Source organism: Seriola lalandi, unplaced genomic scaffold, assembly GCF_002814215.2.
Source record: "Seriola lalandi dorsalis isolate HSWRI2012SDOR001 ecotype SW California unplaced genomic scaffold, Sedor1 jcf7180002054927, whole genome shotgun sequence".
NCBI classification, from domain to species: Eukaryota; Metazoa; Chordata; class Actinopteri; order Carangiformes; family Carangidae; genus Seriola; species Seriola lalandi.
The window spans coordinates 1,826,957-1,842,162 of record NW_019525479.1 but is presented as its reverse complement, the minus strand read 5'-3'; the positions used below and the strand labels follow the sequence as shown (position 1 = coordinate 1,842,162).

At 39.4% G+C, this 15,206-nt stretch overlaps 2 protein-coding genes and 1 non-coding gene across 4 annotated transcripts in view; all 3 read left to right on the top strand.

Moving 5' to 3' along the window:
• Positions 1–8: 8 nt before the first annotated feature.
• On the top strand, positions 9–10,670 carry kansl2 (KAT8 regulatory NSL complex subunit 2). The gene is made up of 10 exons (XM_023392973.2): positions 9–87; positions 2,108–2,365; positions 2,473–2,645; positions 2,804–2,918; positions 3,271–3,434; positions 3,581–3,744; positions 4,630–4,726; positions 5,573–5,826; positions 7,319–7,510; positions 9,266–10,670. The coding sequence occupies exons 2-10, from the start codon at positions 2,115–2,117 to the stop codon at positions 9,353–9,355; spliced, it is 1,500 nt and encodes a 499-aa protein (XP_023248741.1). The 5' UTR covers positions 9–87; positions 2,108–2,114; the 3' UTR covers positions 9,356–10,670.
• On the top strand, positions 4,951–5,085 carry LOC111644258 (small nucleolar RNA SNORA2/SNORA34 family). Its single transcript, XR_002759778.1, has one exon. It is a non-coding gene; the product is annotated as a small nucleolar RNA SNORA2/SNORA34 family (small nucleolar RNA).
• Positions 10,671–10,914: 244 nt separating the features above from the next.
• Positions 10,915–15,206, top strand: part of nckap5l (NCK-associated protein 5-like) — a 50,458-nt gene continuing 46,166 nt past the window's right edge. For both annotated transcript variants that reach the window (XM_023392987.2, XM_023392991.2), the window contains exon 1: positions 10,915–11,064. The gene's annotated coding sequence lies outside the window, so the exon portion shown is untranslated. The remainder of the gene's footprint in view (positions 11,065–15,206) is intronic.

The window sequence follows — 15,206 nt, the reverse complement described above, 5'->3', positions numbered from 1 at the left end:
CAGCAGCTGTGGCAGTTATTAGTCAACGTTAGAAAATCGGTATAGTGCACTGCGGGAGCCAGACTCGATCCGACGGTTGAAAGGAAGGTAAGCGGCAATAAACACAAAAACTAGGATATGGTCGTCTTCTAGCACTGCAGCATTTCGACGATACTGAGAAAAACGACTATCTGTTGTCAGCGGTCTGTAGAATTCGGTTCTTGGCCGTGAATTGTGAAAATTAGCGGTTAGCTAGTGTTAGCAACTCTTAACAAAGATGGCGACCCTATAACTGAAATAGTGACGCAGTAAAGAGAGGCGGGCTAAAGCGTGGTGTGGCGCCTGGTTAGATTTGTTCAGCACAGAGGAATGTACTTCTACTACATTTATATTTGCAATAAAAATATTTCCACCCATAAGTTAGTAAGGCTGTGATTGCTTTGGGATGTATAACCGTTGTCTATATGTATCGTGTGTTAAATTAACACAAACACTTGAGAAACTTGATCAGAATATGACAAGCCACTTGACCTGCCACCGCCTGCTACGTTACTTAACTTAATATGATGATTAACAATATTTAAATTTAATCTGTTTGTGTCATAACTGTCATAAACATGGTTTTTATTACTTAAGATTCATATAGTTGTGCTTGGATCCTGCCTTTTAAAAAATCACCATACTTAAACATCTTTGAACTTTGGACCCAATTTGTTATTAATGGGCTAAATAAGCCACGTGGATTCATAAAATGTGTGTATTTTATGTCAAATTCTCTGCTTTAAAGCATCGCCCGCAATTACATGTCTTTGTGATAACTGATTCAGCCGAAATGTCATTTGCATTATGCAGTTAGAGTATCTCCCAGCCTCCACATTTAAATTGAATCCTTTTGTCTGCAAATATGTATATATTTTTTAAAACCTTAAAACGTCCATTGTATTCTCCCAGAGCTCGTCGTCATAATTTCATATATCTGGTTTAGTGCATCTAGCATCACAAGGCTGCAGATTAGAAACCAGGAAATATTTGGGATTTTTTAAAAATGTCTGAAACGATTAATTGATCATTAAAATAGTTGTCAAACTAATTTTCTGGCAATCAGATACTGCTTTCATCTTTAGTTGTTAGTCTAGCTCTGAATTGTTTGTTTACAAAATGTAAGACAATCGCCTGATGTCCATTGTATTTTCTTCAAGGGGATATTTTTGAATATCTGTTTTTTTCCAACAAACAGAAAAAAACACAAGGATATTCAGGTTTACTGTCATAAATAACAAAAATCAGGGAACAGACTCCAATTCAGGGATATTTTTGCTCAAAAATGTCTTAAAAAATGAATTTGCTGAAATGATTTTCTGATTATTTTTAATCAGTTGGCCACTTCTTTATTCTCTAGTAGTTGGTGTAGCTCTTGCAATCATAGTCCATATAAACCTTTTGTCTATAAAATGCCAGAAAATAACTAAGTGTAACAATTCTCCGAAACTACGGTTTGGTTTGATTTTCTTTTGAGCCAAGATTAAGTTCATATCTGTGTTTTTGGGTGGGGGATAACAAAAAATCTTCCAACACTTCTGACTTGAATGTACCCAGGAGGTCTGCCATCTCAGGGTTATTATCTTGAGCTAATTACACTAACCCAGTTTTTATGCAGACCTGATCTCTTGATCATTAATAGTCACGTGAGGCATGCAGTTCTAAGACAATAAAACAGGCGTAACGTGTAATTGTTAGAAAATATACAGCTTGCCCATAATTTAAATAGAATTTTAATTTCGATAATTTACATGCATTATAGTGTTAGTTGTGAAAAAAGAAATCAGTTTTGCTGCATTAGTAACGTAATGAGTGCTTGTGGTTCTGTTTGCCGGTATCACGACATAAGATCGTAGATGCTTGTGTCGTAGTTTTGGTGTCAATTTCAGAATCATTGAACCTATAAAAATAATAAAAAGGTCCCTTGTATTTTTCTAGGTGATATAACATATGGTTTACTGTCATGCAAGACAGAGGAAGGCAGCAAATCCTAAATTTTTAGAACCAGCAAATGTTTGTTGCTTTTGCTTGAAAGAATGAATCAAATGATTAATTATCTAAATACCCACTGTCTTAATCATTTTTGCAGACTTGCAATGAACAGGATACGAATCCATGTTTTGCCATCAAGTCGGAACCGGGTGACCCAGACACCCCGACCTCAGGAGCCTCAGGCCTGCTCCTTCACCCAGCGACCCTGCTCTCAGCCCCGTCTGGAAGGCCTGGAGTTCTGTATCAAACACATTCTTGAGGACAAGAATGCCCCATACAAGCAGTGCAGTTATGTCTCTGCCAAGAATGGCAAGCGCTGCCCCAACGCTGCACCAAAAGTCGAGAGGAAAGATGGGTGAGTAGAAAACAGAGTCTGAATTTCTTTTACGTGATAAGATACCCGATGACAAATCCAAGCAGCTTACTGACTCCTCTTCTCCAATTACTCTGACTGTTTCTCAGAGTGACATTCTGTGCAGAGCATGCTCGCAGGAATGCCATGGCTCTCCGAGCTCAGATGAGAAAGGCGTCTTCCGGTCCATCCCCAGAGGCACTGTTGTCTCAGCTTAGTGGATACAACCGTGCAGAGACACACAGCCTTGACGGAGGTCGTTCTGAAGCAAGTCGTATTCTAGGTAAATGGTCAGTTCCAGGGAAATATTTTGTCAACTCTAGACACGTCAGTGGCGTGAATCTTATTTGTTCTGCTGTGTAGGTATGGGGAAATTGATGATGACATCATCACCTATGTTTAGATATAATTTTGATGTTTAACTAAGTTTACTCTGGACAGATGAGGACAGTCTGAGTGAGGAGGAGCAGGGACCATTGGTACTTGACCAAACATGGAGAGGAGACCCTGACAGTGAAGCCGACAGTGTTGACAGTGATCATGAGGATCCTCTGAAGTAAGCTGAATTATTCAACCATCTGTAAAAGGTTTACTTTAATCTCTTATTGTATTTTTATTTGAACTATATTGTAGCGTGTATAAGAACCTTTACTTTAAAGGTGCTTAATACATTTATTTAACATTTGCATCAAGCAATAGTTGTTCCCTGTTACAAACTAATTCTGAGCAAATTTTGAGTATGTATCGTGTGCACACTGGAAACAAATTTAAGTAAAGTCAAAAAAGTCGGTATGCATACCAAAAACACTTGACTTTTCAGTATGCCGTTGATGTAGCGTACTGCCCCATAATGCACTGAGGAACTGGAGGGGCTTTTCATTCTAAAATTATGTAAAAATGTCTCTTAGACATGCAGGAGTGTACACAGCAGAGGAGGTGGCTCTCATCACTCGAGAAAAACTCATCAGGCTCCAGTCCCTCTACATTGACCAGTTCAAACGCCTGCAGCACCTGCTGAAGGAGAAAAAGCGCAGATACCTGCACAACCGCAAAGTGGAGCACGAAACTCTTGGTGAATATACAACTGTTGGTCACAAACTAAATGTATTTTGCCTTGTTTACATAGCTGTTCCAACAGTTCTTTTTAGGAAATTAACCCACACCCTTTTATGTTCACAGGCGTTAGCAATTATCTGTATTTGTTTATGTTGATAACAGGGAGCAGTCTGCTGACAGGCCCTGAAGGTCTGTCAATGAAGGAAAGAGAGAACCTGAAGAAGCTCAAAGCTCTGCGCCGATACCGTCGTCGGTATGGCGTGGAAGCCCTGCTGCATCGGCAGCTGAGGGAAAGGAGGCAGGCTGTGACAGAAGGAGCTCCTCAGGTGCGATTTAATGTTTAAGAGTCAATTCACCAAAGCACAAAAAAGTCATTTACTCTTAGTGGTGTCGAGCATGTGAATAGTTTATCTGTGCAGCTTTTATGATATCCATGTGTGAACTTCTGCCACCACCCCAGTATACAAGGGTGAAGGAAATTTTTTCCAGGACCAAAATCAAAGTCACAAACATTGCTTTCAACAGTTTTAACTTTAACTACATTACTACTGAAGAAATACAGATGTCCCTTTGACAATTGATATCCAGTGCCTTATGTCATTTTCCCATAAAGGCTAACAGAGTTGGAGAATATACTCAATACGTATTTTTTTTATTTTAAATGTGTGTTCTGTGTTGTATGAGTTGATTAGAGATGTAATTGATTGAAAGTGAGACCAAATACTTTATATGGAAGTGTAAGATTGGGCCTCTACCTCCGATACATATGTGCTACCCATATTTCCTGAGATGCATTTTTTTTTTAAAGAAAGTTTTCAATGCTGAGTGCACTACAGACAAAAAATGTGCTCTGTGGATTCTTGACATATCACACATGGGGGTTTGTGCTTTAAATGTATATTGGGGGGTAGTGTCCTCAAGTACGTTGATTACTACAGTGAATTGGGATAACACATACTTTTGGTTTAATATTATGCTCGACACATTTGAGTGCAACAGCATAAATGTGAGATTTGGAAAGCCCATTACATGAAGGACATCAGACACTTACACTCAATTTTCCGGCTTTTCCTCTGACCATTTTGTGGCATCCAGGAATGATAATGTTCTTAGGCATGATTGTAGTTGTAAAAGAAATACTCTTTTCTTGGTTGATCTTTTTGCCCTTGTGTAGTGTGATTTTTATCCAACACTTCTTTCCTCTGTTGTAGCCACACTCAAGAACAGTCTATGAGAAATGCATCTCCTTTGTGGAGGGAACCCGATGTACCAATCCTTGCCTGCCTATGACCCGGCACTGTCTCTCACGTATCCTCAATGATGTTTTCAATATGGGTTTTGCCACCAATAGCATGACCCTTCCATTCAAGAAACCACAGATTAGTTTTCCTGTATTGAATGGAAGAAGAACTTACATTTTCAAACAGTGCTTGGTTATACTTGCTTCTTTCATTTACATTTCAAACTTAACTGCATGTTTATCTACTCATTTAAACTGTCCTTCATCTTTCTCTTTTTGAACCGTATTCATCTTGGCCCCAATCAAGACCAGCAGCTTGCAGTAGCTGCTGGTTTCAAAGGGAGCCTACATTAACTCCTTCCTGTGGTCTGTTGATTTTTTCCCAGAGTTACACAGGGGCTAATCAGTTCAGTTGGAAGGAACAAAATATCTTCCCAACTTGCCTTTTATTTTAACCCCAAATCATTTGGGCTCATCTGGGTTTACATGGTAGTATTCAACGTATTAACTAAGAACAACAAAATCATTCTACTGAAATTTGTGTTCTGCATATTTGCCACCTTAGACAGATTGGTGATTAAACTGTCCAGACACCCGTGTTGCATTGTGAACAAATTGTTCAAACCCAAAGTTTATGCCTAGACAGAAATCACTAACTCGTTGTACAAAACTACTCAGCCATAACATTAATTGAGTTGAGCCTTGTGCACCTACACAATAAGGAGCTTTATATTGAGGAATAATGCAGCAAGATTTCTTTCATAGGAAGAATTGTAGTACTTGAGGCTAAAGTTTCTTAATCAAAGTCCACATGTCAGCACTTGGTGGGGGCAGTTTCTTTATCTGTTTTGTTCTAGTTTTCATTTGTATGTGTGTGTACATCAAGTCATTTTCCTTGACAACCAGATACTCAGACATCTACCAGGACAGCAATCAGGTGCTTTTCAAAATGTGTCCAGGCCTGAAAGATGTTCCCTGTGACCGTACCGTGCACATGGGTCAGTCTGACGATCCTCGCTGCCCACTTCACCTCAACCTGCCTCCCCCCATGTACCAGCCTGAGCAGGAACCTCCACCACAGGATCAGCTCACCCTTGCAAGCAAAGACATGTATCTGAGTGCAGCAGAGCTTCAGCCCACAGAGAGCCTTCCCTTAGAGTTCAGTGATGTACGTAGATATTTTCTTGCCCAACCACTCTCCTCTAATGTGTTTGTACTGTAACAAAAATGTCATGCTCCATACTTATTATTAGATACTGGATTGCTGGTATTTTAGGATGCTTTCACAGCTACTGTCTTTGGTGCAGTTCCAACTCAATCTCTCAATCTAAGGGCATTATCAAGTGTATAGTTTGTTTCCTCTGTTGGTTAACTTGCTGTGTTTTCCCCTTGGTTTGGTTTCTTTTCACACAGAAGTAAACCAAAATGCATTACTAAAAGGGCATGTGACAACATTCACTTCGATGTGTCTCTGGCCGGAGTGAGAGTCTTATCTGCCCAAATATCAAGAAGGCATTGTACTTGATAGCTAGTCTAGGTTCAGCCTTGATTCATCCTCCAGATAGCTGCTAGTAAATGTTGATTCCATTCATTGGCATCAAATGGCACCTGGCTATGGGGAGCCATTCAGCTCAGATGTGCAGAGTACACTTTGTGGTTGGGTCAGATCAAGTTCTCTCTACAAATGAGCCGATGAGTTTGAGTCTAACTGGAGAGAAGCCACTTCCTCTAAAGGGTCTCAGTGCTTCGGTTTGCTCTTTTCAAATCTGTGATAATGAATCAAACCATGAGGGGAAAACAACCAGGGTTAAAATAACAAAACAAAACAAAAAAACTACAGGTTTGTAAACGCCCTAACTCCGGTGCACTTGAAGAGGGTGGGCGCTAGAACTGTGTGATATGAGTGAGTGATTTTCAGCATGAATTCATATGAATTGTCAAGAGTGATCTATGTAATACCATGGTAAAATGAGTGCAGCAGTTGCCATAACTGTAACATCCATTATTTACCTGGCAGTCCGTATGACTTCATGTTTACAGCTCTTGGTTTATTTGGGGAAAAAAAGTTCAGTGTGAACATGAACCAGAACTTAAAAAACCCCCAAAAAAAACAGTTTCTTTTCTGGACCAAATGAACTGCACTACAAGTGTGAATGCGTCCTTAAAATACCACTGCTGGCATCTTTTGAAGAAGCCATGGGTACATGACTTGTGTTTTAACATTTAAGTGTAGTGACTATTGCAGCTCTTAAAACGACATTAAACTGTTGCTACTATAAGATTTAGTCGTGACTTGTGTTGTAATAAATGATCAAAAGTTCATATTTATTACCCAGATCTTTACAGCTCACATTTGTTGTTCGTTTGTTATAAAATGATTTCTGGAATGTAAAAACATAAAATTTGGCTTAAACAATGGCTAGGTGTGGTACAAACAGTCAAAAACTGCACGTTTCTCTCATACACAGAGCAGCAGCAACACCTGAAACTGATTGCATTGACCTCTTTAAGTATATCTGGATCAATTGTACCAAAACAAGGATGCCTGATGACCAGTGATGTAAACATGAAGCAAACATATATATACATACAACTGAAAATGGCTCCTATAACAAGTTTAATGTTAAGATTTAGATTTCATAAATATTCCTGTTATACAGGACCTGGATGTGGAAGGGGATGGTATGCAGGGCCCTCCGTCCCCTCTTCAGTTTGACACAGCCCTGGCCCTCGAGGACCAGACCATCAGAGCCATTGCTGAGGCCCCAATGGACATCCTTACTGGAGAAGACCCAGACCAGGTCGACCTGGATGCCTCAGAAAGAGATGTGGATGCCATCATGGATGACCAGGTTAACTCTTAACTAGGGGCTTTCTTCGTAGTATGTCACACTGTTAGAGGCAGGTCTAATACAATCTTGGTCACAATCTGTGTCAGACTGAACAATTTCAGTTTCAAGCCATGTCAAATTATGCAATGAATGTAAATTGGGGAAAAGAAATGTAACTTTAAAGGATAGATTCACGTTTTTAAGTCTGTCTTAAAACACTGTTTGAGTGCTTATTTAAGAGTTTCTTTTTCTTGCTATAATTCCTCCTGTTCATACTGACCGTTAAGAGATTCTATCCGAACATGCCTCCAATTACAGTGATGGGTGACAAGATCCACAGTCCTTGTCCCATGCAAAAATATTTTCTAAAGTTTATCATAAGTTAATGACGGTCCAGCAGTCTGGGTTTGACAAATCCAGTTGCTAGCTTCCAGAGTTGAATTCATTTCAGAACGAAGGTCCCTTGTGGTGTTATCCCTCCTCTGCAGCTCAGCAAGAACAAACTGTCCAGGGAAACTGAGAACTTTAAGATTAAAAAGACTAACTTTGGAAGCTTCTTCATTTGTCCTACTTGTCCGTTGGAATGTTTTTTTTTTTTTGATAGAATGAGGACTGTGGATTTTGTCCCCGATCACTGTCATTGTAAACAAGTTAGGAAGGGATCTGTATGAACACACGGAGCGGTAACAGCAAGCAAAACCAGTTTCAGTGATAATATTAGCACCTGGGTTACATCACAGGTGCATTGGGAAGGAGTCCCTTCATGACCAGTATAACCAAAACGAATGCTTACACCAAGCAAAACCTGTTATGTCCATCTGGAGACCTGATGAATGTTTTCAGACAGAATTGAGAAATTGTGTTATCCTTAAATGACATGTCTCTGCTTGCCTCATCCATCTGTACTGCTCATGTTTTGAACATGTAGCAAAACAATAAACTTTGGCCATAGACCTGGCAATTCTTTGCACTGAAAGATTTCAAGTGGGAGGAGGGTGTGGGCAGTGTTGTGTCCTGTGAAAAGAGGGTAACATGGATTGCCACTTTTGCAAAGTGCATTTGACATGAATGGTTCTTGGTTCAGCCAGCAACTTGGTTTCATGCTGTTCCCATCTCTCCTCTCACTTCCTGTCCTCTATCATCAACTGATAATAAAGGCAGAAAAAGCCCAAAAATATACTTGGAAGAAATGTTTTATTTACCATAGTTCACTAGTGTATTCTGTATTGTCTCATGTCAAGGTTCAATTTATTCATCCATAAAAAACATGCTGATTACAGTGCTCTCCTCACCTTATCAAATGAAGCTGATTACCAAAATAAGGGAGATGAATACTGTTAAAGTAAAACATAGGTAAAAACAACATTAAACTAAACTTAATAATAAAAGCATTAAACTATAAAAAGAGCCATCAAAGGAACAACATAAAAACAAAAAAATGGTTGTTTAGTTTACCCTCACTGATTTGAATGGGGTGGACAAAATAAATAATACTTGTCAACATAAGGCAGTGCATTTCAACACCACCACAAGCTACAGCCTCCAAAATTATTACACAGTTGAATCAACAACTCTTAAACATAGTTTCAACAAAAACTGAACATTGAAACCTTCATGACGGAGGATTTTCTATAAGCCTATGGAACTAGAAAGCAGTTTTAGCCAGGTGTTCACAATAAACTACCAACTGAGTGTATGTTGAGTAAGCTAGAAAATGACACCTTGGAGACAAACAGATCAACTGTACCAATAAACACTTCCTGTTCTTCTACCTAGGTGGTGTCAGAGGTTGTAGGAGGTGAAGAAGACGCCATTGATAATTCACTCCAAGACATCGACGCTGCCACAGTTGATGCTCCCAGATGAACAAACTCGACCTCTTCAGCATTATCAAACGAACAAGTTTCACTTTATAAGACTTCATAATACAGCCCGTCATAACGGTCATCTCATTGGGGAAATCGGGTACATACAACATACTGGTTCCTACTGGTGCTTTAAATGTCGGTACAGTGGATGGAAACAAGAGCATGTGAACATGGGAGTCACAGTTAGACATTTCAGAGTTCAGGCTACAGCACTGAGAAACAACCAAAGTTGGGGAAAATGGTGTTAACAAACTTGTGTAATAAAAGAGTTATAAGGGGACAACAGCCACACATATTAAAGCCAAAATACCTTATTACTGTATAATGTAAAATACAGTTTGTAGTTTCATTCATTAACAAACATTAGTGCAGTCTCACTTCTCTAGGGCATTATATGATTTGAAATAAAAACAAGTTAAGAATTGGGTCTATACATAAACTAAAATTTGCTGCTAGCAGGCATGGTCGTCCAGCACTGCAGCAGCAACATACAACTAAATGTAGAGCTATAGAAGGTTTCTATTGTCATCTGAGGAGGGAAGTCATGCAGTAATATTACAAAGATGTAGGTGGATCAAACATGGCTAATATTTAATGTTTGATAAGGAATCTAGTCGTCATTTTGAATGAACAGAATAAGGTATGTGGGATGATTATAGTATGTAGCTCTTAATACCCTTTTTATATTTTAATAACCAGTAAGAAAAACTAGTCCCAATATTATTCATTTTCCCTTTTCCCCTTGTTTGCTGTCACTCTACCTACATTTAAAGGACAGGTTCACAGTTTGCAAGTCGTTCATAAACATCACATGCCTATATGTATATTGAAAGCATCACTGGTTGTAATTGTCACAAAGAGATCCCATTTCAGTGTAACAGTTGGGACAAAATCCTCAGTCCTCAAAAACTCACTGTAAAGCTAATACGAGACTTACCAGTCGATATCCTTAAGTAATGTGAAGCTATCCTTTTAATACCGGTGGGAAACAGTAAATATCATATTGGTACCTACAGCAGATTGACAGTGTAAGTTGTTGGCTGTGTTACGAAGCGTTGCCCATGTTTCATTTCCACAAAGACTGATACAGAGTTGACCTTTTCATAGAGGTCATCGTCAGAAGAATGACGTTTTCAGGTCACTTCCAATAGACAATTAGACCACATGTTCATTGATTGTACTACTTTGTCATGTGGGTGTATTTATTGTGTTTTCATGTTTCTGTCTGGGTTGAATTTTTGCATCTGTTAAAACAAACAAACAAAAAAAGGACACTCACATCTCATCCACAAATAAACTATTTTCTGATACAGTAGTTGAGCTCGTCTTAATGATTTCCAGATCTGAGCAGATTTATGGTCGTTGCAGGAGTATTTTTAAGTGTGCACAGCATATGTTAAGGCACAGAAAACCACATATACGTGCAGCTTTTTAAGTATATGGTGAAGTTATGTTTGGCAGCATGGGACAGCCTCTGAAAAAAAAAAAAATGGGGCGGGTAACGCAATTTCATGCAATGACATCACTTTTCCTCAACCCAAACACTGGACGCCGAGGCAGAGAAAGAAAGCGGCTGCTGCAGGGAGAGGAGGACACCGCTAGAAAATGAGCACAGGGAAAGATCTTATTAAGAAAAACTAGTATATTTTCTACCTTAGTTGACCATGATCCGGCTGCGTCGTCTTCGCCGGTTTCTAACCAAATGAGGTGAGTTTCTAAAAACATAAAAAGGGAAAATGCGGTTTCATGTGCGGTAATGTTCGTCTGGTCGAGAGATTCGCTGGGATACCGACACTGAGCGTTTGGCATGTTGTCTCATTGTTTTAACATCTCCAGGAAAGTAAAAGGTCTGTGCGGATATAAAGATAGAAATATGAGCAGCTTGCTTGAGTATGTTATTAAAACCAAACGCCCCTGTGCTTCCCTACATTTCCCCCCCTGCTTGTGGGCAAGGGCGTAACAGCATTACCCGTGTTGGAGGGGACCCATTTCGGTGCAAGGGTTTTGGGTTTGGAGGGCCTGTCCCCGAGAAAAAAAATGGACATTTTTTTGAGCCCAGTTCCTCCAGTCCAAATAGGTTTCTGTTAAACTGCAACACACGGTGGCTGGAAATACATCCTGTCGCAGTTTTCAGCCTCGTTTTGAGGCTTGAAACCTGAAAAGGGAACATGGAAAAGGAACTGTCATCTGAGTCCTGTAAGTGCTCTGAGTGCACTAAGGTTCATTTTTCATTTTTCATGTCACACTGATGCAGAGGAGAGGAAATAAACTGCGATTCATTAATGCAGTCTCTCTTTAAAAAAAAAAAAAAATCCTGGCTGGGTAGAGTGATACTCCACAACCACCAGGCTTGAATTACACCAAATCAGCCTCACAGTAATAATGTTAGGGGATGAATTAATATGTGAATGTGTCTGCAGCAGGGATGTAGTGGAGGATAAACCACCCTGCTTTATGTAATATGAAGTTAGGGCCATTTTTAAGGAGAATTAATTATAATAATAGGTTACCTTGATGAAGCACTGCATCACAGGTCTGCAGGGATTGAGTTTATTGTTAACCAGTTGATTTAAAGTCCCCCTCCACTCAAAAATGTGTTTTATTACTTCACTTGGATGTTTGACCTTCGCTGTGAATGATGTGCTGTTTTCACATTTACCTGCAGAAAGAGGAAAGTTCCTCTGTGCTCATCTTAAATCTCAGTTTATGATGTGTATGTACGAGAGGATTGAACTGAAGCCCAAACATTATCCTAAATGAAACTGACAGCTGCCAATGGACAAACAATGTGAACTGACTTTTAATGGAAGGAGGAGACAATCAAAAATATTTGCATAGTCATAGATTCTGGTAGATGAAATTTGTTTCTGGCCCTTGGTCACAGTGAGTCTCCACCATCCAGCTGTTTTTATGTGCATTTTCAATTTCCGCGTGAAAAAATCTGAGTGGAATCACTAGAAATTTAAAAAAAAAACAGTCGAAATATTGCAAAATAAAAGGCTGAAGTGGGATAATCAACAAGAAATAGCACCGTGCCATGCTTGATCTGGTATATCGTTATCAGATGTTCCCAGAAATATCGATATCAGTATCGTCTCAAAAATCCAGAGCTGGTCAGGTGATAGCTGTAAGTTTAAATAGTATCGGGGAGCAAGCAAACGCCACACAGAAGAAAATCGGCAGAAGAAAAAGCTATGTAATGCAAGTTTCCATCCATTTCTGTTATGAGAGATGATGTAATGAAAACAGCACCAGACAGTCAAAACCTCAGCCGGTGGAAAACAATGTCGAAAACAGGTTTAAAATGTCACATTTATATTTGTTTTGTGTATGAATTTGCGGAAGGTCAGAGTCTCCTCATCGTTTCCACTCAGATCTGGTGTTTTCGTCTCCTCAGTCGAAGCTTGAGTGACGCTTAAGTCACGTTCTTCACGAAGGCTACGTCAGGATTTTTGTGATATTTCAAGCTTTTTGAATTTTACTTGAGGTGTTTCCACTCGTCCAAACTGAAGAACACAAAACAGATGGAGAGAAATGCACACAGCATTCATTTACTAGCAGCACATAGTTTGTGGTTGGATTGAAATGAATGACCAGTATTCATGATGACAGGCTGACTTTTGTCACAGTAGCAGCAATCTAATTCAGGGTTTAGGGCTGCAATTGATGACTATTTTCATTGTGGATTCCTCAATCAATCATTTGGTTTGTAAAATATAAGAAAATTTCCACCACGGCTTCCGAAAGCCCAAGTTGATGCCTTCAAATTGCTCGTTTTGTCTGCCCAACCCTAAAAATAGACATTTTTTGATCACAAAAGACAAATAAACGCAGCAGATCCTCACAACTGGAGGATAAGCAGGAATAAGGAAATGTTTTTCTTTTTTGCTTGAAAAATGACAAAACGATGAATCTGTTATAAAAAGTAGTTGCTAATCATTATCAACTAATAAAATAGTTTCAGCTCTTCAGTCAAACTAATGAATGTGATTGGTGCCTACATTGCCCAGTATTGGAGCCGTCCTGGCAGTTTAATTTATTAGATCATACGTTGACAACGCTGCTTCTCGGTAAACACGATACCGCCGCATTTCCTGAATTGCACTCTAGTCACGAGGAGTGGATTGTTTTCGTGTTTGTTTTCACATTGCGATGGATTATTGGCAATAAAACATGTGCCAGTAATCTCAATAAATTGTAGGTCTAATCAGAGATTAAGCAAGATCTGAAACATCTAAGATGTGTCGGTGTAGCTGTTACAGAGTCGTCTTATTTTTTATTTTTTTGGAGGGGAAAAACATGGAGGCTTAATGATCTGTGCCTGCTGGTTCAGGGCCAGATATACGCTCATACTGTTCTCATTGTCTCATCGTTTTCTGAACAAAGACCAAGCTTTAGGTCAGGAGAAGAAATAAGGACGGAAGGGTTTTGAATTACGGGTTCAGAGAGATGGCCAGCATTCAGGCTGTAAAATATTTAAGTTTCACTGAAGATCTTTTTATGAAATGCTCAATGAATCTTTTAGTGTTTGCAGGCAGCGTTTTCCCGATTCTGCTTTGAAAAGACATGACGTATCCCCTGTGTCTTTTCCAAATTGTGTGTTGATGTAATGTTGCAGTTTGTTGTTTTTGGCAATTGCAGACAAATGTCATATATCATGTAAGAAATCCTTGAAGACTTAGTGGCACAAAGACCCATCCAAACCATGACTTCATGATTGGAGCGAAGCGATGGACTAGTTTCCTGAAAAATAAAACAAAAAGCTCTGAGTCGAGGGGATTTGATCATCTTTCTAGCATTTGAGAGGCATTTCAGATACATTTTTGACCCTCTAAACCTAAAGACCCGCTCTACACATGTTTTTAAAGAGCACCGCACAGATTTAGCAACGTTGGACTTTCAGTGAAACGGTTTAAAACAGGAAGGACTGAAATCGATGCAGCAGAACTAGAGTTATCGCCTTTATTCCACACATTCTTCCTCGTTAAAACCTGCCGCCTACATTACCCACAATGCAACCATTGACAGTTCATCCAGATATCCGGGTGCATTATTAATAATTAAAAGAAATGAAGAGTGGTCTACAGAGGTCTGTTAACCTCACTTCTTTCTAATTCCCCAGGTTTATATATTTAATTTTTTTTTAATTAATTTTCAAACCTGTAGTCTTCAGACCCCGACGCTGACTCATGTGATATCACTTGAGGAAATTTACACTTAATGCAGCTCTTTACACCCTCTCACACTTCTCTCTGTCTTACATCACAATAAACTGAATATTTTAGGATTCCTGACTGGTGGTCGGACAAAACAAGATGTTTCAAGGCGCCATCTTGGATTCAGAGAAGCAAAACGATTCATTAAGAAACTTCAGTGAAAAAGTCCACTCTCAGTTTTTACATCTCATTTGTGCTTGACTATGTTTTACTACATTTGGCTTTAAGCTAGTTGTGATGTTTTTAAGTCATGCGCTGAGGTACGCGTAGTGAACTCACATCTGAGGTGAGACGTTTTCCTCCTCCAGCAGATGAAGGGAAACTGTGCGTCTCTGTGCACAGTGAAGGTCAAACACCTTTGTTTTTGAATGGAAGGAGACTTTAAAGTCCGCCACCAGGGCAGCGTTGTAAATGTGTCGTCTACTTTGTTGATTGGGTGGAATTATTGAATTTTTTTTTTTTTTAGTCGATTCATGTAAGTGAAAGAATTTAAACATGATGGAGGCTGAGAGGAGTTCAGAGCGAATGCGCCTAAATGTGTCACATTTGGAACAATATTTGGTGAAGAACATGAGCACCCACCGGTGCTGTGAACATTTCATCCTGAGGAATGACCTCAGAGCTGCTGAGGGC

What these genes read in the sequence shown, in the direction of transcription:
- kansl2 (XM_023392973.2), top strand. Translation starts at nt 2,115, where the DNA reads ATGAACAGGATACGAATCCATGTTTTGCCATCAAGTCGGAACCGGGTG. An exon ending in AAAGTCGAGAGGAAAGATGG is followed by an intron (nt 2,366 to 2,472) that starts GTGAGTAGAAAA and finishes ACTGTTTCTCAG; the next exon opens with AGTGACATTCTGTGCAGAGC. An exon ending in TTCCCTTAGAGTTCAGTGAT is followed by an intron (nt 5,827 to 7,318) that starts GTACGTAGATAT and finishes CCTGTTATACAG; the next exon opens with GACCTGGATGTGGAAGGGGA.